Source organism: Dendropsophus ebraccatus, chromosome 7 (assembly GCF_027789765.1).
Source record: "Dendropsophus ebraccatus isolate aDenEbr1 chromosome 7, aDenEbr1.pat, whole genome shotgun sequence".
Taxonomy (NCBI): Eukaryota; Metazoa; Chordata; class Amphibia; order Anura; family Hylidae; genus Dendropsophus; species Dendropsophus ebraccatus.
The window spans coordinates 11,258,427-11,281,062 of NC_091460.1; the positions used below are offsets into that span (position 1 = coordinate 11,258,427).

General features: G+C 45.3%; 1 protein-coding gene across 1 annotated transcript; it reads left to right on the forward strand.

Moving 5' to 3' along the window:
* The first annotated feature begins 877 nt into the window (after positions 1–877).
* LOC138796433 (vomeronasal type-2 receptor 26-like) lies at positions 878–21,578 on the forward strand. The gene is made up of 5 exons (XM_069976035.1): positions 878–933; positions 3,631–3,922; positions 5,863–6,897; positions 12,625–12,748; positions 20,671–21,578. Exons 1-5 carry the CDS (start codon positions 878–880, stop codon positions 21,576–21,578), a joined length of 2,415 nt encoding a protein of 804 aa, XP_069832136.1.
* Positions 21,579–22,636: the final 1,058 nt, after the last annotated feature.

Sequence of the window (22,636 nt, forward strand, 5' to 3'; positions counted from 1 at the left end):
GTTGAACTCAGGTGTAATACAGGCTTTGTTCATTTTAATAAACGTCAGCCTGTCAGCGCTGTCAGTTGACAGGCGGGTGCGCTTATCAGTGATGATGCCACCAGCTTTATAAAACTTCACTGCTCATTGTAAGGGGGTATCACAGCGTGTATCTAGGTCCAGCCACTACCAGATTGTACCGTACAGCCCCCCCCCTTAAACTAGTGGGTACTGCGCTGTGTTGCTGGGATTTGTAGTACACCTTTATAAAACTTCACTGCTCATTGTAAGGGGGTATCCGAGTGTGTATCCAGGTCCAGCCACTACCAGATTTTACCAGATAGCCCCCCCTAAACTAGTAGGTACTACTCTGTATTGCTGGGATTTGTAGTACACTATCCCTCAAGTGATGATCCCTTTGCATGAGACAAATGCCAGATTCAAAATCAAAACAGCGGTGGGGGGAGAGGTGGTGAGTCACATTATGCAGGGAATGTTACCCCAACTGCTGCAGTTAAATTGAAAATCAAAAGGGTGCTGGGGGTAGAAGCCTCCTTGTTGGCTACTGCTGGGCCTTAACTGGCATTCATGTTGACTACTGTTGTGCCTGCCCTTGCCTCCATGTTGGCTACTGCTGGGCCTTAACTGGCATCCATGTTGACTACTGGTGTGCCTGCCCTTGCCTCCTTTTTGTTGGGCCTTAACTGGCATCCATGTTTACTACTGGTGTGCCTGCCCTTGCCTCCTTGTTGCTGGGCCTTAACTGGCATCCATGTTGACTACAGGTGTGCCATCCTTTGCCTCCTTGTTGCTGGGCCTTAACTGGCATCCATGTTGAATACTGGAGTGCCTGCCTTTGCCTCAATGTTGGCTGTACACCCGGGGAAAGCAGCTCAACATGAAGATTCTTGTTATCTTCTACCTGGGGAAAGCAGCTCAACATGAAGATTCTTGGTATATCCTCTCCTCCTCCTCCTCCTCCTCCTCTTCCTTCAATTCTCAGCCAAAAGCCAAGTCTTCTTCCGCCATGCAGGGTCAGGCCTAATTATTGGGAGGCTCAATTGCTTCCTCAATCACTTCTAATGGTTCTCTGTGTCCTCACTTCCATGCTCTGATGTCACACTACGTCTGCGGAGGAGCGGGACTGGTTTCCGGGGGCCCGCCGATCACGCCCCCGCCAACCAGCCAGCTGTTTTTTATTTTTTTTTGTCAAGCCGTGCGTGGCCGGGGCCTCACCACCACTGGTCGAGAGGCATCAGGTGTACCCTTGATGGTTACTGACAGCTGGCCTAGCCAGTTAGCTGTCAGCACCCGGGTTCATGTCCAATAAATATCCCAGCCCCTGGACTCACTCCAATTTTTGGGTGGGCTCACTTGCTTCCTCACTCACTTTTAATGATTCTCTGTGTGCCCAATGCCATGCAGTGTCTGGCCTAATTTTTGGGAGGCTCACTTGTTTCCTCACTCACTTTTAATGGTTCTCTGTGTGCTCAATGCCATGCTAGGTCTGGTATAATTTTTGGAAGGCTGACTGGCTACCGCTTCTACCTTGTTCACTCTGTCCTCACCGATATGCTGTGTCAGGCTGAATTTTTGGGTGGTTCATGATATACTACCTCTGTTTTAATGGTTCCCTGTGTTCTCACTGCCATGCTGTGCCAGGCTGAGTTTTTGGGTGGTCCAGGTATGCCTACCTCTGTTTTAACCAGGGTGTTGCACAGAATTAGGCATAATGGTGCCATTAGGCAGCCTCATAGGCATGCATACATGCTGCCCCTGCTGTTTCCTGTCCATTTCCGCTGTGTTTCCATCCATTTCTGAGGTTGATGGGTTTTCACACGACCTTCCCTCTACCAAACTTTGGTCCCCTGCAAAATAGCTCGAGTCTCCCATTGACTTCAATGAGGTTCGTTACTCGAAATGATCACTCGAGTATCGGGAGATATTTGTTTCGAGTAACGAGCACCCGAGCATTTTAGTACTGGCTCATCACTACAAGCAACCCTTCAAAATACTCGAATTTGAATTCGACTATTTATCGAATTGAAGTTGATTTGATTTGAAAATTGAAAATGAAGATTAAACAAATAGGCCATAAAGTGGCCTTTAATGAGCAGCTGACTACTGTTTTTAAGAGATAAAAAATGAAAAGACGGCAGAGGACATCCGTTAGTTGAGATCCACAGACAGTATGGTTCGAAATGGACAACACAAGGATGCTAAATTAGGATAAAAACGATGGCCTGTGTCTTGGAGGTACAATAGATGACCTGACAGCCCTGCAAAATAGTATTTGAATTTGAAAAAAGTCGATTTGATTTGAAAATTGAAATTGTAGATTGATAAAAATAAAAAAAAAGACCATAAAGTGGCCTTTACTGGCCTTTACATTAGGCAGGTGTGGAACCTTCTAAAAATTAGACCTGACACAGTAGAGTATCGAGGGGCAGCAACCGCCTTGAGGTTTCTAAAAGCCCATTTAGGGCTTGTACATGCGGGTGAGTGGCAGTGTATTTGCGCTTCTGTTCAAAGGTCTGTTGTAGGGACAGTTGAAAGCTGCGCTTGGACACCTTGCTGGAGGGTGTGGAGCATAGTGGAGGTGAAGGGGTGGGTCTAGGGCGGGAGGCGCTCGTGCCTGGGGCCTGGGCAGGGGGACTGACAGAGCCAACGCGTGACACAAGGGAAGGAGCAGAGGTGTGTCTTGCAGTCACTAAACGGCCTTGGTTCCACTGAGTGGGGTGTTTAGCACTCATATGCCTGCGCATGCTGGTAGTGGTGGCTCCCCAGCTGATCCTGCCATGGCACAGGTTGCACATTACAGTCCGTCGGTCATCCGCACTTTCTTTAAAGAACCTCCAGACTTGCAAACATCTAGCCCTGGCCACGGGAGTTTGACTCCATGAAACAGTTGCTGAATCTGATCTACTTGCTCTGGCCCTGCTTCTCCTTCTGCCCACCCCTCTTCTTTTTCCAACTGGTCCTGTGGCTGAACTTGCCTCCCCCTCAGAAGCACTGTCTCCACTAGGCTTATCCACCCAGTTCGGGTCAGTCACCTCGTCCTCATCCACCAGCTCTTCCTCAATTTCCTCACTCTGCTCCCCACTTTGAGTTACATCCATGACAACAACCTCACTGTCTGACAACCGGGTCTCATCGTCATCATCAGACACCTCTTCAAACCCCGCTTGCAAGTCCCCACTCTCATCACCCACTGACTGCGTGAGCTGCATAGTTTGGGCATCAGGACAGATCGACTGCTCTGGTTGCTCAGACTCAGGGAAGGGTCCAGAAAAGATTTCCTGGTCTGCTCGTCCGTGTACCATCGTGTACCCTAATACTCGAACGAGTACCAAGCTCGGATGAGCATGTTCGCTCATCTCTAGTGTAAATGTATTGTAAGGTTAATAAGATATCAGGAGAGGATCATATACTTAGTCTGTGCATTGTATAAGATAAAGCTAATAAGTGCTGTGGAATCTGTTGGCACTATACAAATAAATAATAATAATAATAATAATAATAATAATAATAATAATTATTATTATTATTATTATTATTATTGAATTAGCAGAAATGTTTTATTGTAGGGAAGAGATGGAGACCAGATCTCTAGCCATATACTCACCTGTATATACATTTATCTATTTACAGGACTGATTTTCAGGGATTTATACATGCTCTGATATTTCTCTTTGCCATTGATAATATTAACCAGAATCCAGATATTTTACCCAACATTACCCTGGGATATCATGTATACAACTCGTGTTCAAATGAGCGAGTGGTGGTAGGGCATGTTGTACGTCTTTTGTCTGGCCCGGGGAAGGTTATACCAAATTTCTCCTGTACGCACCAAGGCCAGCTGGTCGGTATCATTGGAGACCACCACTCATCTACCACTATTCCTGCAGCACAGATCCTTGGACTATATGGATACCCTCAGGTACTGGATGTTCCAGACATTGGGGGAGATTTATCAAAGGGTGTAAAATTTAGACTGGTGCAAACTGCCCACAGCAACCAATCACAGCTCCTCTTTCCTTTCAGCACTGCCTAAAGCTGAGCTGTGATTGGTTGCTGGTGGCAGTTTGCACCAGTCTAAATTTTACACCCTTTAATAAATCTCCCCCATTGTCTTTTAGGACTAAGGACAGGTGTCGTGATATGAAGCTGCGCATCTGAGTGATGTGTGTAGCATGACTTTTAAAGGGGTTATCCAGCATTATATATATATATATATATATATATATATATATATATATATATATATAGGTGTCTGTTGGAAAACAACTTATGCTTACCTCTTGGTGCTTCCGGTGTCCTTCTTCAGCATCTCCGTTGTCCCCGCTGACTGCAGCCACCGCCACTTGATGACAGCCTGCTCAGCCAATCACTGACTGAGACAGGACAGCACCACGTCCAGTGATTGGCTGAGTGAGCTATTACTCCCGAGACGAGTTTGTAAAATGCCCTTAGAGTCACAAAATATAATAATAATAATAATAATAATAATAATAATAATTATTATTATTATTATTATTATTATCTGCCATATAGTAATTACTTAGTGCCTCCCAAATAGTAATTTAAATTCCCCATAGTAATCTGGTTCTTACTATGACCTATTACAGAAGCTATCTTCTTGGTAAATCCACAAAATCACTAGATACTCATTTGTGCCCCTACACTGTAGATAGGCTTCCCCCCCACACACACACATTGTGGGCTAACCTTTCACCTTCAGACTTAATCTATTCCTACTTTGTTCCCTCTTACTGATGCTAGACCCCCTTATGCATTAAAGGGGTTATCTGACTCTAGTTAAAAAAAAAAGGGAAAAAGTATCTGGATGCTCTTACTGACACACACATGTAAAATCATGTAATTCCACGGACCCCGCAGACCTCCATCCCAGCTGTCATCTTGCTATCCACTTCTTTTGTGAACTTGGCACGCTATGACAACTTTCTCCCCCTCCCTAGCGACATTCTTTTCTCTGTCCATCTCATTGACCATACTACAAATCCCCTCCACTTCCTTTGGTCCCCGCCCAAAATACTAAAAGAGTCATTCATTGGCTATGTAAGCATTGTGCACACAAGAGGGCAACGCAGGAAGACACTGATTCTTCTTATCCCCGTTGCACATGTGCATGGGGATGAAGCTTATTGGGCATGGTAGTCAGTATGGGTGTTAGCTGGATCAGCCTATAGAAGTTGACCAGCGCAACAGAGAGAGAGAGAGAGAGAGAGAAGACAGCAAATCTGGCCTCCAGAAGAGCATAGATTGTGTAACGTATTGTCACAAAATGGTGCTAGGAGGGAGAAATGCATGGGCAAGCAAAGGTGGATGAAACTGCTACATCTGGTGGGGGTGATCAGGGGGACAGCGGGAGAATGTGGCTAGAAAGCTAAGGGAAAGCTATTACAAAATTATACATTACATTATATTAGCTTTATGTTTTTGAGAAATTTCCCAGAGCCGGAGTACCCTTTTAACAATATAGTTAGACCGTATTTTGTGCCTCTCTCGAAATTCACCCACACACTATGCGATTTCCCCTTTTACCCCCACACTGTACAGTAGATAAGTTAACAAAAATTACAAACAAAAAAAATAAGAAAACTCTGGCTACTTCTTATTCCCTTGTCTTGTGCCTCAGCACTACGCATGGCCTGATGCAGGCAACACTGATGTTCTCCACTGCTTAGTGTCGCTTTTAAGAGCAAATGACTGATTTAAAAAAATCTGGATTCCATGATTTCCTGTGTGATTAAATGTATTTGATATGTAGAATTTTTGAATTATCTTGGATTCCTCTATTAACTGAATAACTGGAATCAGTCTGTATAAAATGGTGTTGTTCCCTCCTGTGTATTACAGATCAGCTATGGAGCCACCGACCACTCACTATCTGATAGACGTCTCTATCCACATGTTTTCCGCAACGTCCAGAGTCACCACGTCCACAATATGGTAATAACCAAACTGCTGAAGCACTTTGGCTGGACCTGGGTCGGGATTTTAGTATCGGATGATGATGCCGGAGAGAATGAGCTGCAGATACTGACAAAGTACTTGAGAGAGGACGGGATCTGTGTCGCCTTCATCATAAAACTTACAGAGGAGAATGACAGTAATGACAATAATTATAAGGGGATTTCACATTCATTGAAGACTCCAGGACTCAGTGTGATTATACTGTGCGGCACCTACACCGTTCATGGTCCTGATTTACTAATTAAACATGGACTTTCTTTTTTGGACAAAACTCTCATCCTCCCCCCATCCTGGGCTTTCAGCGAAGCCATTACAGAACGCCAGACTTTAGGACTAAATGGAAGTCTCGCCGTGGACTTTTTATTGCAGCCTTTTCAAGGAGTAGAAGATCTCTTAAAAAACTACAAAAAAGTCACTGATAAATTTAAAGCTATACCTATCAAGGAATTAGATGTAATATCAAGAAACAATGATAAAGATTCCTTTATTTCATTCAAAACACATAAAACCAGTATATGGTATGTCAGGCCAAGTCTGAGAAATCACCTCTCTTCCGGCGTCTCTGCAAACTTGTATCACGCAGTAGAAATCCTGGCCAAAGCTCTACATGAAATGTTCTTATATATAAAAGAGAAATATCAAAAAATTCCAATCCCTGGTCTCATACACTATACACGGAGGTTACAGCGCTACATACAGAGGATGAAGTCTCCAATGGACCCAATGACATCTTCATATTACTTCAATGACCAAGGAGAAGCTGCACATCCATATAAGATAATAAACTGGGTACATATAGATGAGGCCACAGGGAAGGATATATATATGGTGGAAATAGGAAACTATACGCCATGGGATGTCAGTGGTCAGAAGCTTTACATAAAAAAAGAGTCTATAACCTGGAAGCACACACAGGAGGTAAGAATAATTCTATAATGTATATGATTACGTAAAATTTCTCACTGCCCTTAACCTCTTCTCATTCATTTTAAATTCCGTTGCTGCAAATGGATGTGCTGGTACGTGACTCAGATGACACTGCACAGAAGCAGTGCCCATATAATCAGGGGCGGTCTTGGCATTTCTGGGGCCCCAAGCAAAGTCATGTCTGGGGCCCCCCCATGCCCCCCCATGCCCCCCCTCCTCGACATGCGCTGCCCCCCCCAGTAGTCCTCTTATAACCCTCCTACCACCATACAGAGATTACATATCACCTCAAAACTGCTCTGAACAAAACAGGAAGATATTACCAATGATGCCATAACATAATACTGCCACACCATGACCCCTATCACTACAGACCCTATAACAGAGTGCAGTTACATCCAGTGACTTACAGGAGGCGTCTTCTCTGATCAGCGTCTTTTACTTTTTTTTCTTTCTCTCTCCATCCAGCCTGAGCCACCTTGAAGTCTTCTCCCGGCTGGTAATCTTCCCTCCAGAATCTGTCAGAGAAATATTTTAGGCTCCAACACATCCAGTAGTTAGGTCCCCTCTATGTCTATATAGTAGTTACGCCCCTCTGTGCCCCCACAGATTAAAGGTGCCCCTGTGCTCCCACGTAATAATTAGGTATGTTCTGTGCCCCAGTATAGTAGTGAGGCATATAGGCACTTCTGTGCAGTCCCAATGTAATTAAGACCGCTGTGTGCTGCCCCCAGTTATATAGACCCCTTGTGCGCTGCCGACAGTAGTAAATACCACTTGTGTGCTGCCCCCAGTAGTATATACCTCTTGTGTGCTGTCCCCAGTGGTATATAGACCCCCCTGTGTGCTCCCGCAGTTATATATAGACCTGTGTGATCCCCCAGTTATACATAGCCCCCCTGTATGCTCCCCCAGTATACTATATAGACCCCCTGTGTGCTGCTCCCAGTCGTATATACCCCGTGTGCTCCCCCCAGTTGTATATACCCCCCTGTGCTGCCCCCAGTTGTATATACCCCGTGTGCTGCCCCCAGTTTTATATACCCCCTGTGTGCTCCCCCACTTGTATATAGCCTCCCTGTGAGCTCCCCCACTTGTATATAGCCCCCCTGTGAGCTCCCCCCGTTTATATAGCCCCCCTGTGCGCTCCCCCGTTTATATAGCCCCCTGTGCGCTCCCCCCGTTTATATAGCCCCCCTGTGCGCTCCCCCCGTTTATATAGCCCCCTGTGCGCTCCCCGTTTATATAGGCCCCCTGTGCACTCCCCCCGTTTATAAAGCCACCTGTGCGCTCCCCCCGTTTATATAGCCCCCCTGTGCGCTTCTCCCGGTTTATATAGGCCCCCTATATATAACACACAAAAAAACCCCAAAAAAAACATTTTTACTCACCTGGGTCCGGCGTCTCCTCTTCTCGTCTCTTCTCTCTTGTGGCCGCGGTAAGTGTTTCCCCTGTGGTCACATAAGGACGCTCTCCCGTTGTCATGGCACCGGCGCTCCAGTGACGCCTCGAGCGCCAGCACCAGAGACACAGAGCAGCCTCTTGTGACCGCAGGGAAAACACTTCCTGCGGCCACAAGAGTAACTGACAGGGAGGGAGCCAATGGCTCCTGCCCTGTCAGTGCCGCTGCTGCCTGTAACTATGTGCGCTCGTTACGAGCGCACATAGTTAGCCGCAGCGGTCTTGGGCACCAGAGCGGGGCCCCCCTGGATGTCGGGGGCCCCACGCAATTGCGTGGTATGCGTGGTGCCGAAGACCGCTACTGCATATAATTTGCGGTGGGTCCTAGCTGTTTAAATGACAAGGGTACCCACCATAACGGTTAGCACCAGAGACATGCTCCTATACTGAGAGTTAACCTTATAGATGCAGAGCAGAGTTACAGAGGGATCTCTGTATGTTCATATTGTTGCTCTGCAAAGTGATCACTGTGGCCTCCAATGTTCTGGCAACAAAAGCCGATGAGTCTCTGCCATAAGTGTAACACTGACAGGCATAATATATTACAGTGCAGATAAAATCACAGATCCATCTAGAAATAGAAGGTTTGAAGGCCTTATTTTCTTTGTTCTTCCTGGGAAATAACACCAGAAGATTTTCTTCCATTCAAAAGTCCTTGACTCTGTTCAGATATATACTTAGGCATCTGGAAACGTCAATAAGGCAAGATCCCCTTCTTCTTGACTGGGATTCCTAGGTGAAAAAACTGGAAGCACCACAGCCTGGTTTATGTTTTCGAATGAAGCCACCTTCGGAAGGAACCCTGGAAGAAATCTAAGGATGACCTTGTCTGCGAAGAAAACCACATAAGGAGGAACACAGTCAATGGCCTGATGTTCTTCTACTCTCTTAGCAGAGGTGATGGCCAGCAGAAATACAGTCTTACTAAAAAGTTAAAAACTTTAGATCCACTTCTTCCAAAGATTTGAAGGGGGCAAAGCAGAGGTTTTGAAGAAAGAAGTAAAGGTCCCAGGTGTCCACTGGTATGATGACTCTAGGTCTTAACCTTGCTTTTACAAAGTTTTTAACTTAAATTATTTAGTTTTTAAATGAGCAGAGATAGCCACAACTTAAACTTTAATTGAGTTTTATCAAATCCCTCTTGGAAAAACTCCGGGACGTCAGGCACCGACGGTTTCAAGAATTTAATTTGCTTGTCCAGACACCAATTCTGAAAGATCTTCCACATACGAACATAAGATCTACAGTATTAGTTGCTTTGCATTTCACATGTGAAAGAATGCGAAGTACTTTTTCAGAAAAAGGGGGGGGGGGGGGGGTAGGGGTGTCTAATATGACCCCCTCAGTCTCCAGGCAGTTAGGTTGAGGCTGGAGAGAACCTAACATAGATGGCAGGCCTGAGACATCAAATCTGGGCTTATTGGTAGCTTCCAGAACTCCCCCTTGCTTATATTCATCAGAAGGGTGAAGCAGGATCTCTTTGACTAAATGGAGTGAAGATTATCTTTGACACTTGGTCCTGCCTGATCTTTATCCGATGACTCTCGGAATCATCAATATCGGTGGAAGGATGTATGCCAACCATAATGACCAAGGGACCGTCATTGGGTCCACAACGCTTGGATTGTCGGAAGTGTAGAGGGAACAAAAACTCCTAGTTAGGTATTGTTTGCTGTGGCCACGAGGTCAATCTGTTGAAGACCCCATCCGGATACCAGCTGACTGAATATCCTCTCCGATAGAGACCACTTCCCTGGGACATCATATCTCGACTCAATCGATCCGCAAGTGTATTTTGGATACCTCAGATGTGTAGTGCTCATAACCTGGTAATCCTTGATTCTGCACATTTGAAGATCCTCTCCACTTCTCTAAGAAGTAACTAATATTTGGTACCTCCTTGCTTGTTGACATATGCCATACAAGCCATATTGTCCATTCTGATTCTTATAGAATTGCGCATGACAGCAGGAGCAAAATAAATCGCCTTCAGTTGCATGGAAGGGATGTTTCTTCTGGAGTCCACGTGTCTGAAATTGTCCTTTCCCCAAGATAGGCACCCCACACTGTTCCTGAATCGTCTGTCATAATGGTGGCCCAGTCTGGTTCTGCTATAGTAGCTGTTAGGGCTGTAGTGGCATCCTGTGCTCCGGGCCACCGCTGCACCCGCTCCCCCCATCGGTCCTCCTCTGCAGATCCCGGAGCCCACATGCAGGGGCCTGGTGCTGCAGTTGTTGCAGCCCCCAAGGAAGCTTGACCGCTTCACACTCCTGCGCTCTGTCCTCCTGGCTGACATACGCGTCACCGCCTCCCCGTGCGATCCAGCTGTCACAGAATTTATCGGACAGTATGTCCCCAATTGGTACACCTATAAATCCCAGCCTTCCCTGATTCTAGTTTTGGTGCCTCTGCATGTTTTCTGTAGCATGTGGTCCCAGCTGCTCATGATTCCTGCCCATGAGTGCTGCCGTGTTCTGGCTGCATGTGGTTCCAGCCATGAGTCTTGCCGTGCTCCTGCTGCCTGCGGTTCCATCCGTGAGTCCTGCTGTGTTCCTGCTACCTGCGGAGCCAGCTGAGTGTTGTGCTGTGTTCCTGCCTGCCTACATGTCTTCAGCTGCTCCTCACCCGCTGCCACTAGCAAGCCAAGCCAGGTGTTCACCTGCTCTGAGGATCACCTGCTGCAGCAAATCCATCCTGGCTTGCGGTGGGCACTGGTGAAGACCAGCGCCCCCTTATACTCCACTCCCTGGTGTGGCTTACATCATCGCTAGCAGTGGTAGAGCAGATCCTCGACTCCAGTCGTGACAGTAGCTCCATGCTTCACCAAATTAGGGATCTCCTTGTTTCTGTGGAGAGAACATGAAGAAGGAAAGATAGGAGACTGAGCTCCCCTCTGGATGCATATCAATCTCTGAGGTGAGAGAAATAACTTCATCTGTACAGAGTCTTTGATAAATCCTAGAAAGGCCTTCACCGTAGCTGGAATCAGGTCCGACTTCTCTTGGTTGATTAACCACCGAAGCTGCTGTAGGATGTCTAGAACATAATTAATCTGAGAAGATCCTGAGTTATAATCAACCATTTGTCAACCATTGGAATGTGGAGGTAATCATGTTGGAGATCCAGAGATACCATGAAATCTCCCTCCTGGAGGAGCACCTTCACGGAACTTATATTCTCCATGCAAAATTTTTTTTTTTGCCATAAACCCATTGAGATAAAACAAATCTATAATAAGTCTCCACTTTCCTGATGACTTGGGCATGAGAAACACACGTGCACTACAAACATTATACACACACACCCCTGCACTACATACATTACACACACACCCCTGCACTACATACATTACACCCCCCCCCTGCACTACATACATTACACACGCGCATGCGCACACACACACACACACACACACCTCTGCACTACATACATTACACACACACACACACACACCTCTGCACTACATACATCACACACACACACACACCTCTGCACTACATACATTACACACACACATTCACCCCTGCACTACATACATTACACACACACACGCGCGCACACACACACACACCTCTGCACTACATACATTACACACACACACACCTCTGCACTACATACATTACACACACACACTCACCCCTGCACTACATACATTACACACACACACACACACACACACCTCTGCACTACATATATTACACACACACACACACCTCTGCACTACATACATTACACACACACACACCCCTGCACTACATACATTACACACACACACACACCTCTGCACTACATACATTACACACACACACACACACACACCTCTGCACTACATACATTACACACACACACACACACACCTCTGCACTACATACATTACACACACACACACACACCCCTGCACTACATACATTACACACACACACCTCTGCACTACATACATTACACACACACACACCCCTGCACTACATACATTACACACACACACCTCTGCACTACATACATTACACACAAACACACACCTCTGCACTACATACATTACACACACACCCCTGCACTACATACATTACACACACACACCTCTGCACTACATACATTACACACACACACACACACACACAGACACACCTCTGTACTACATAAACCAGGGCTGTGCGTGCTAAAATTTGCAACTTTTTACTAGTCTCTGGTAGTTGAAAACCTTGATAGTTTCCCCATAGTGTCCGTCATTCCGGTAAAGGTTCCTTTGTTCTCCTCCAGGTCCCAGTATCCCGCTGCTCAGACCCATGTCTTCCTGGAAGCCGGAAAAAGGCGGGAAAGTCAATCCACACCTGCTGCTATGACTGTGTCCTGTGTTCAGAGGGAGAGATATCCAATATAACCGGTATGTGATAGATATTACAATGACGTCACTGTGTATGTGGACACTCGCACTGTAGACTAAGGAGCTAAGCTTGTAACATCCAGATGTAATGTATAGTTGGCCACAGAGCCACAGGATCTATGACGCCAGACATTTAACCCATCAAAGGCAGTAAGAAGATATAGTGGACGTGGTCAGACTTGGCTGGATCCTTATAGACATGGCTAGATGATGGCTATGACTGAACAGATAACCCACAGGGTTTGGGTGTATTCACAGTAAAAGGCGAGGAACTGAAGAGGGAAGTTCTCTGCTTGATATTTCCTCTTCATCAGCTCTAAATGGAATGGGACATTGCTCTGTACATATTTTACAGGCAGAATTTTGAGCGGAATACGTGTACAATAAAGCATGGATTCCGTTTAAAATTCCTCACTTATTCCTCAGTGTGAACATCTCCTCACTGTCTTCCAGGTTTGCATGGCCAGAAAAGGTGTTGGCAATTATAAACTATAATTATATTTCACAACTATTGCAGGAACAATCTGTACCTAATTTTAACCAACAGGCAGAGCGGACTATGAGAAGTGTCTGTTGTGTGTGTGTCTGTCTGTGTGTGTGTTTGTGTGTGTGCGTGTGTGTGTCTGTCTATGTGTGCGTGTATGTGTGTCTGTGCGTGTGTCTGCTTGTCTGTGTGTGTCTGTGCGTTTCTGTCTGTGTGTGCATGTGTGTCTGTGTGTTTGTGTGTGTCTGTCTGTGTTTGTGTGTGCCACCTAGCTTTAGGACCTGGGAGATCAAGCCCTGAACTTCCTGAAGTTTAAGCACCTTTGATGATGTCATCAAAGGTCCTTAAACTCCAGGAAGTATGGGACCTACATTAGTAATGCAGAGCAGCTATTATCAATGTAATCTGTGCCTGGAGTCCCTGCTGTGTGCCAATGTCAGGCACAGGCAGCGACCAGTGAAGTCCGGGCATGTTGATGTGGGCAGCATCGTGAGTAGAGATGACCAAGTACTAAAATGTACTTTCCAATGCTGTAGTGCTCGATTCAATTATTGAACCCCATTAAAGTCGAGCATTTTTTTAGGAGCATCATATACTTTGCAATGACACACAAAATCACAAAATTTTCCATAAAATATGCTGCAAATCGGGGGGATCTCATGTGAAATTGAAAAAAAAAAGGAAATTTAAATTTTAGGGGTTTCGTGTTTAAGCCGTTCACCCCATGGTAAAACTGACATGTTATCTGTTTTCCTCATGTCAGTACGATTACAACTATAGGCAATTTATATAACTTTTATTTTTGTTTAACTTTTTTCAAAAAAATTTAATATTTAAAAAAAAATTAAAACAATTTACTTTTTTTTTAAAATTGATCTATTACCATCCATTTAACGCTTTTATTTTTTGATCTATGGGGCTGTGGTAATGGGAAAGGGGGGGGGATATTTCAACTTTTATTATGTGAGGGGATTTTTTTATTAATGAAAAACGTTATTGTTTTTTTTTTTTTTTTTTTAGTTGTAACTTGAAGTCACCTTAGGGGACTTCTATGATCACTGATTTCTCATAGAGATCAATTTAGTACTTATATGTGTGTGTGTGTGTGTGGGGGGGGGGTGATCTGGACATTAGAACAACAGATGATGGGACTTGAAGTCATTTTAATGCTAGTTTTGACAACAGCTTTTAAATAGTTAATTAGCGAGGAGATCAGCCTGCGCCGGTTTATACCCACAGTCGCTATGGCTAACAGCCCAGGACCGTGGCCATTGGCCAGCGTGGGCCAATTCTGAGCGGGGTCATGGCGTGCCCCCTCTCTGAACCCCTCTAGCGGCTCAATGACATACAGTTACAACAGCAGAGCAGAGTCTAATAGCACCTCTCTGTATAAAGTCCACATAGCTACTAGGGTGTTTAATGCACGCCAGAGGGTCAGCAATCCAAGTAACTGACACATCCGACAGCATCCAGTAGTATGGTTCAGTGTTTTATTGCAGCATGTCCAGATACATCAGGAAAATTTGACATTTCGACCTTATCGCTCTTTATCGGAATGCTTGATGAAGACCGGTTAGGTCAAAACGTTGCATTTTTCCTGATGTATCTGAACATGCGGATACTGGATGCTGTCGGACTCTCTATTTTCCATTTACCTCTTTTTTCCTCCCCCTAATTTGTACCTCACACAACCGCCTCCAAGGTTTTGCACAAGCCTCCAACATCACTACCCCGGAATATCCGGCTCTCATCCACCATCAAGACCTTCAAAAGTCCCCTGAAAACGATCTATTTATACAAGGCCACAACCTATAATGATTCTGCATCACACTTGACTGGCTACCCTTTACCTTCTATCTCGCTTCCCTTACCTTGTAGATTGTAAGCCCTCGCAGGTAGGGTCCTCATCCCTTTGTACCAGTCGGCCATTTACCTTCATGTAAAGTGTTTTGATTTTGTAATGTTCTGTTTGATACCCCCAATTACTTGCATAATGCTTTGGAATCAAGGGAGCTTGCCTTTGAGATCCCTGCATTTGGTATATGCAACTATTCTAATCCTAATAAACTTAATGTTTTAACCCCTTAACGACATTGGGCGTACGTATACGCCCCCGCAGGGTGGGCTTTAACGCAAACGGGCGTATACGTACGCCCGATGTTTCCCCGATCGCTGTGTGTTCACACACAGCGGTCGGGGAAGATGGCCTGCTATAATGTATAGCAGGCCATCTCTGCTCGTCGGCACGGGGGGTGATTAACCCCTCCCGTGCCGACGATCGCTGCTATATGCTGATCTATACAGATCAGCATATAGCAGCTGAAAACAGCTTTCCGGGTCATCGGTGACCCGGTGGCCCGGAAAGCAATGGCGATTGGTGCTGTCCGAGATAGCACCAATCGCCATTAGTGTCCCCAACAAAGATGGCGCCGATGCCACCCCCACGATCGCCGTGATAGGCCGGCCAGTACCGGCCGGCCCATCACGGCGATCATACTGTAAAAAACAGTGTTGCCGAGTTCTGCACCCCTCAGCTAGGTAGCCGAGGGGTGCAGAACAGGTGTGTGTGGTGCAGGTGTACCATACTCACCTGATCTGGCTGTCCGGAGCGAAGATCTTCGGTCCGCGCCGTCCTCGCGTCTTCTTCGCGTCGCTTGCGGGTTCGTTCGTCCAGCGTCGGAAATCTTCGGAAACACTCGGGTCTTCGTTTTCGGCGGGCCTCGGTAATCTCCGGCAATCTTCTCTCTACTGCCCCCTAGCGGCTGATCAGTGAATATCATTCACTGATCAGTTGCTTTGGGTTAAAAAGATTTTTTTATTTTTTCCCCAATTTTTTTTTTTTACTTTTTTTGCGCCCTAACGCCGCTGAGTACTGATCAGCATCGCACGTAAGTGCGCCACTGATCAGCAAATCCTCCTTTTTGGCGTAGGAGCGTTTTTCCCCCCTATATCCTACCGCCACTGTCTGCTGATAAGTGCCGCACGTAAGTGCGGCATTTATCAGCAGCTCCTTTCTTGGCGTAGGGATATTATTATTTTAATGCCAAAAAAACTTAAAAAACACTACATTACACCACACTACATGAAATAAAGTTTTACAATAAACATTTACATACCCCATATACTAGTCACCGTATAAAGATGGCCCCCAGGGTGTTTTCGGCGTCGGACGCATATGCTATTATTGCCTCCAACACCGAAACAGCCAGTGAGAATGAATGGGGGGATCCTTCTTTCCTCCATTCATCCTCATCATCATCATCATCATCATCATCATCAAGTGACGTGTCTGGGGGTAGCGTAGCGTACGCTGCCCCCCAGACACGTCTTTTCCGCCAGTACCGTCCCAATAAGAGATCACGGTATGGCGTGAAATTCTACAAACTCTGTGACAGTACCTCAGGGTACACTTACAGATTCAGGGTAGGTGCATACTGCGGAATGGCGAAGGATAACCCTTTGTGCATTCCGCAGCTGGCACCCGCCGGCGGACTGATGCAGGCGCGCGTCTCCACCCGTGTCATAGACTCCATCCTATGCACGGGCGGATTCCGTTGTCCGTCCAAAGAATGAACACGTTCATTCCTTGGACAGAGGGCGGAATCCGCCCGTGCATAGAATGGAGTGTGACACGAACGGAGACACACGCCTGCATCAGTCCGCCAGCGGGTGCCAGCTGCGGAATGCACAAAGGGTTATCCTTCGCCATTCCGCAGTGTACATGTACCATTACAGTGTATGATGGAAGGGACACCCGAATCCAGCCCCAGATGAACCCACTCCCCCCCTCCCGTCCTCAGAGTTAGTGGGGAGATCGTCCGGGAACTGATCTTCCCACTGCTGGATAAAGGTCACCACCTGTATGGGGATAACATTTATACCAGCGCCCCCTCTTCTGGTCCCTTGCTGCCCGAGCTACTGTAGCTTGCGGCACAATCCGAAAATATCAGAAGTAGTAATAAAGCCCTAATATTTAGCAGCCATGGAGCGGACCCAGCGCTTCTGGATATGAAGGACCCCGTATCGCACCAGGACAACATTTTCCAGGTGACGTCCCCCACACTGGAAAACAGGAGACCCCAGAAGAAGTGTAGAGTGTGGCGTAACAGGGGGATCAGAAAGGACACCATTTTCCAGTGTGACACCTGTCCTGATCCCCCCGGCCTCTGCATACTGGATCGCTCCAAGGCGCACCACACGTCATTGGAGTTCTACATTATCTAAATTCTGTCCCTTATTCCTATTTCAGGGGTCACGTTGATCCAGGGATTATTCTGATCGCCATTGAGTTGGGAAGGAATTTTTCCCCTGTGATGAGGCTACTGTCATCTGCCTCACGAGGGTTTTTTGCCTTCCTCTGGATCAACACAGGTTGAATTTGATGGACACCTGTCATTTCCAACCTTATAAACTAATAATTGGCCTAATACCCCCAAATAAATTAGAATTGTCCCTTTTCCCCAGCTAAGTAGGTATGGCCGCTATTCCCATTAGAGGATGCCATGATGCAATTACAAAGCCTCTGTGCGGCCAGGACAGTAGAAACCCCCCACAAGTGACCCCATTCTGGAAACTACACCCCATAAGGAATATAACAAGTGGGGCAGCGGGGATATGGCCCCCTGGTGACGGCCACATTTGTGGCGTGAAAATAAAAAAAAATTATTTTTTATTTTCACGGCACATGTTCCACATATGTGCCCATCACCAGTGGGGTCCATATCCTCACTGCACCCCTTGTTGGATTCCTCATGGGGTGTAGTTTCCATAATGGGGTCACTTGTCGGGGGTTTCTACTGTCCTGGCAGCACAGGAGCTTTGTAAATGCGACATGGCCTCCATCCTCCATTCCAGCCTCTAAATGGCGCTCTGTCCCTTTGGTGGCTTTCCCTGTGCCAATATGGCACATTATGTCCACATGTGGGGTATTTTGGTACTCAGGGGAAACTACCCTACACGTTTTGTGTTCACTTTCTTTTTTAACCCCTTGTGGAAAAGGAAAAAATCAAGGCTAGACCAACATTTAGTGTAAAAAAATGTTTAATTTTTACACTAAATCATTGATCTTGTCTTGATTTTTTCATTTTCACAAGGGGTTAAAAGATAAAAAAAACACTAAATGTGTAGCGCAATTTCCCCTGAGTACGGAAATACCCCACATGTGGACATAAAGCGCCATGTGGGTGCAGGGTAAGCCTCCAAAGGGAAGGAGCGCCATTTGGTTTTTGAAGGCTGGATTTGGCTGGAATGGATTCCAAGGGCCTTGTTGTATTTAAAAGGCCCCTGTGTTGCCAAGACAGTTGAACCCCCCCACAATTGACCCCATTATGGAAACTACACCCCTCAGGGAATGTAACAAGGGGTGTAGTGAGCATATGGACCCCACTGGTGACGGGCACAAATGTGGAACAATATGGCGTGAAAAATGAAATTTTACATTTTTTACACTATAATGTTGGTTTAGCCTTAAATTTTTCATTTTCACAAGGGGTTAAAAGAGAAAAAAAACACACAAAATGTGTAGAGCCATTCCCCCTGAGTCCGTAAATACCCCACATGTGGACATAAAGCGCCATGTGGGTGCAGGGCAAGCCTCCAAAGGGAAGGAGCGCTATTTGGATTTTGGAGGCTGGATTTGGCCAGAATAGATGATGAACGCCATGTCGTATTTACAGAGCCCTCGTGCTGCCAAAACACTGGAAACCCCCCACAAGTGACCCCATTCTGGAAACTACACCCCTCAAGGAATCTATCAAGGGGTGCAGTGAGGATATGGACCCCTTGATGACGGCCACATTTGTGCCGAGAATGTGAAAAAATGAAAATTTTCCCTTTTACGTCACATTGTTCCACATTTGTGCCCGTCACCAGTGGGGTCCATATGCTCACTGCACCCCTTGTTAGATTCCTTGAGGGGTGTAGTTTCCAAAATGGGGTCACTTGTGGGGGGTTTCCAGTGTCTTGGCAGCACGAGGGGTCTGTAAATGCGACATGACCCTTGAAATCCATTCCAGTAAAATCCAGCTTGCAAAGGCCAATTGGCGCTCCTTCCCTTTGGAGGCTCGTCCTGCGCCCGCTTGGCACTTTATGTCCACATGTGGGGTATTTCTGTACTCGGGAGAAACTGCGCTACACGTTTGGTGTTTTTTTTTTTTCTTTTATCCCCTTGTATAAATGAAAAATGAAGGCTAGAACAACATTTTAGTGTAAAAAATAGAATTTTTCCTTTTTTACACCACATTGTTCTGAAAATCTGTGAAGAACCTGTGGGGTCCAGATGCTCACCGCACCCCTTGTTACATTCCTTGAGGGGTGTAGTTTTCTAAATGGTGTCCCTTTAGGGGTGTTTTTTAGGTTTTGGCACCCCAGAGCCTCTGCCAACCTGAAGTGGTACGGTCAAAAATAACCAAATATAACGGAGGCATTGAAATTCACTAGGCGCTCCCTTATATCTGAGGATTGTGGTTGCGTCAAATAGCGCAATAGGGCCACATATGGGGTATTTCTATAAACTGCAGAAACGGGGCAATCAATATTGGGGTGCATTTCTCTGCTAATAGGTTTATCATTATGAAAGATATTGGATTACAATAAAATCTCTGCACAGAAAATAAAAATTTTCAAATTTCTTACACACTTAGCTTTTATTTCTGTGACTCCCCTAAAGGGTTTAAAACACTTTCTGGATGTGCTTTTGCTGAGTTTGGGGGGTGCAGTTTCTGAAATGGGGTGCTTTGTGGGGCTTTCTAACATACAGGCCCCTCAAATACACTTTAAACCTGAACAGGTCCCTGAAAATATCTGATTTTGAAATTTTACAGAAAATTTGGAAAATTGCTGCTAATGATTTAAGCTTTCTATTGTCTAAAAAAAATGAAATCTAGTTTAATAAATGCAGCCACCATAAAGTAGACATGTTGCTAATGCTATTTAATATATAATTTATGTGGCATAACTATTTTCTGTATAAGCAGGAAGGTTTCAAAGTTGGAAAATGCATTTTTTCACAATTTTTCACGTTATTTTGTTGTTTTTCATAAAGAATCATTATGAGTATCGACTCCATTTTACCAGAAATGTGAAGTACAATATGTCACGAGAAAAGAATCTCAGAATCAGCCAGATAGGTAAAAGCATCCCGAAGTTATTAATGACTAAAGTGACACTGGTCATATTCATAAAATTTGTCTCTGTCCTTAAGGCCATTTCAGGCTCTGTCCTTAAGGGGTTAATAGGATTAAAATAAATGTGTGCTTGATCGATCTTCTGAAATCTGGCTGCCCCACCGTCACCAAAGGAGTTGGCTTTATCTGTTGCTAATTGAGTTGTTGTGATGGTTTGGTGGCAGGGATGGCTTCATATAGATTTGAGATTAATGACTGGATGGATAAATGATATATAATTTTAACATGTATTATGTTAATAAATCTTCCTACAGACAGTGATAACTGCAAGAAATGTCCAAGTGATGAATGGTCGAATGAGAAGAGAGACCGATGTCTGCCCAAAGTCCTGGATTTCATCTCTTACCACAATGACACAATAGCTTCTGTATTCTCCTGTGTCTCGCTCTTCGGATGTCTTGTGACCGGCTCCATATTGGGAATATTTATCTCCTACCGGGACACTCCTATTGTTAGAGCTAATAACCGGAACCTGAGTTATCTCCTCCTGGTCTCCATCCTCCTCAGCTTCCTCTCCGTCTTCTTGTTTCTTGGTCGTCCCAGTGATGTCACTTGTAGATTACGTGAAACCAGTTTTGGAGTCTTCTTCTCAGTTGCCGTCTCCTCACTTCTCGCCAAGACTGTGATGGTTTGTGTTGCTTTTAAGTCCACTAAACCTGGAAGCCCCTGGAGGAAATGGCTGAGTGTGAAGGTGCCCTATAGCATAGTGATGTTGTGTTCATCCATTCAGGTTATAATCTGTGTTATCTGGTTGTCTATCTCTCCACCATTCCAGGACCTGGACACTCAGTCTTATCCTGGGAAGGTCATCATCCAGTGTAATGAAGGGTCAGATATCTGGTTCTACTCCATGTTGGGGTATCTGGGGTTCCTGGCAGCGGTGAGCTTTGTTCTGGCTTTCATGGTGAGGACATTACCGGACACTTTCAATGAGGCCAAGTACATCACCTTCAGCATGCTGGTGTTCTGCAGTGTCTGGATCGCCATGATCCCGGCTTATCTGAGCACCACAGGGAAAAACATGGTGGCTGTGGAGGTCTTTGCAGTGATGGCGTCCAGTGCTGGACTGTTAGGATGTGTGTTTCTCCCCAAATGTTTTATCATTTTATTTAGATCAGAAATGAATAGAAAAACAGACCTGCTGGGGAAAAGGAAGGAATGACAAGCGCTGCGGAATCTGTTGGCGCTAATCAAATAATAATAATAATAATAATAATAATAATAATAATAATAATAATAATAATTAAAAAGAAAGAAAATAAAATAAGACAAGAAAAGAAGAGTTATATAGGAGGGTTGAGGAAAAGGAGGAGAAATATAGAGAGACACATTTGCAAGAACAACGAGATGGCTTGATGTTGGAGAAGAAGAGGTGGGAGCGAGAGAGGCTAAGGGGTTTGGAACTTAAAACGTTTTGCTCTGGCGAGAAGTTGTTTAGAGGGTGATGAGCCAGGGAGATATCTAGAGTTATTCAAATAAATAATGGTAGGTATATGATAATGGCAATTGAGGACAAGGGCACTTATAGTACATCTGCGGAGGCAATCTCGGCAATTTTTGAGAAGTATTGTATAAATTTGTACTATTTGTCCTGAGAGTGCTTAGACCATCGAAGAGATTTAAAAGTATCTTGATAATATAACACTTCCAAGGTTATCCCCACAAGAAAGAAGGAACTTGAAGGCCCTACTTACTAATTGTGAGTGCTTGCAGGCCATGGGGGAGATGGGTAATGATAGGGCTTTGCGCTCTGATGGTATACCAATACAGGTTTATAGATTAGATTAGATTAGAGGTAAGGTCGTTGATGAATTGCTGGAGGTTTTCAATGGCTCCTTTCATGATGGTACTTTACCTGACTCCATGAGAGAGGCGATTATTACCCTGATTTCTAAAGAGGGAACAGATCTCAAGATCCCTGAGTCCTATCATCCCATCTCCCTGATCAATGACAATATTAAACTAGATTTGCATTACCAGTTAAACACATAGGGGGACATGTATCAAGTGGCGTATCTTTTTTTTTCGGCAGAAAGTGCCGATTTGCGAATATTTCATTTGCAAAATGGTCATTTTGCAAATAAGATATTCGCAAATCGCCTCTTTCCGCCGTGTACGCTGGGGGTGGGTGGAACGGGGGGCGCGGACTCATAGTCCGTGTGATTCCTTATTTTTCTCTCTAAAAGATACGTTGAAAACCTACTCCAGCCCTCAGCTGGC

Coding starts and splice junctions, on each gene's coding strand:
- LOC138796433 (XM_069976035.1), top strand. CDS start 878: ATGAAGATTCTTGTTATCTTCTACCTGGGGAAAGCAGCTCAACATGAA. Junction 934..3,630: donor GCTCAACATGAAGATTCTTG/GTATATCCTCTC, acceptor ATCTATTTACAG/GACTGATTTTCAGGGATTTA. Junction 12,749..20,670: donor AGAGATATCCAATATAACCG/GTATGTGATAGA, acceptor ATCTTCCTACAG/ACAGTGATAACTGCAAGAAA.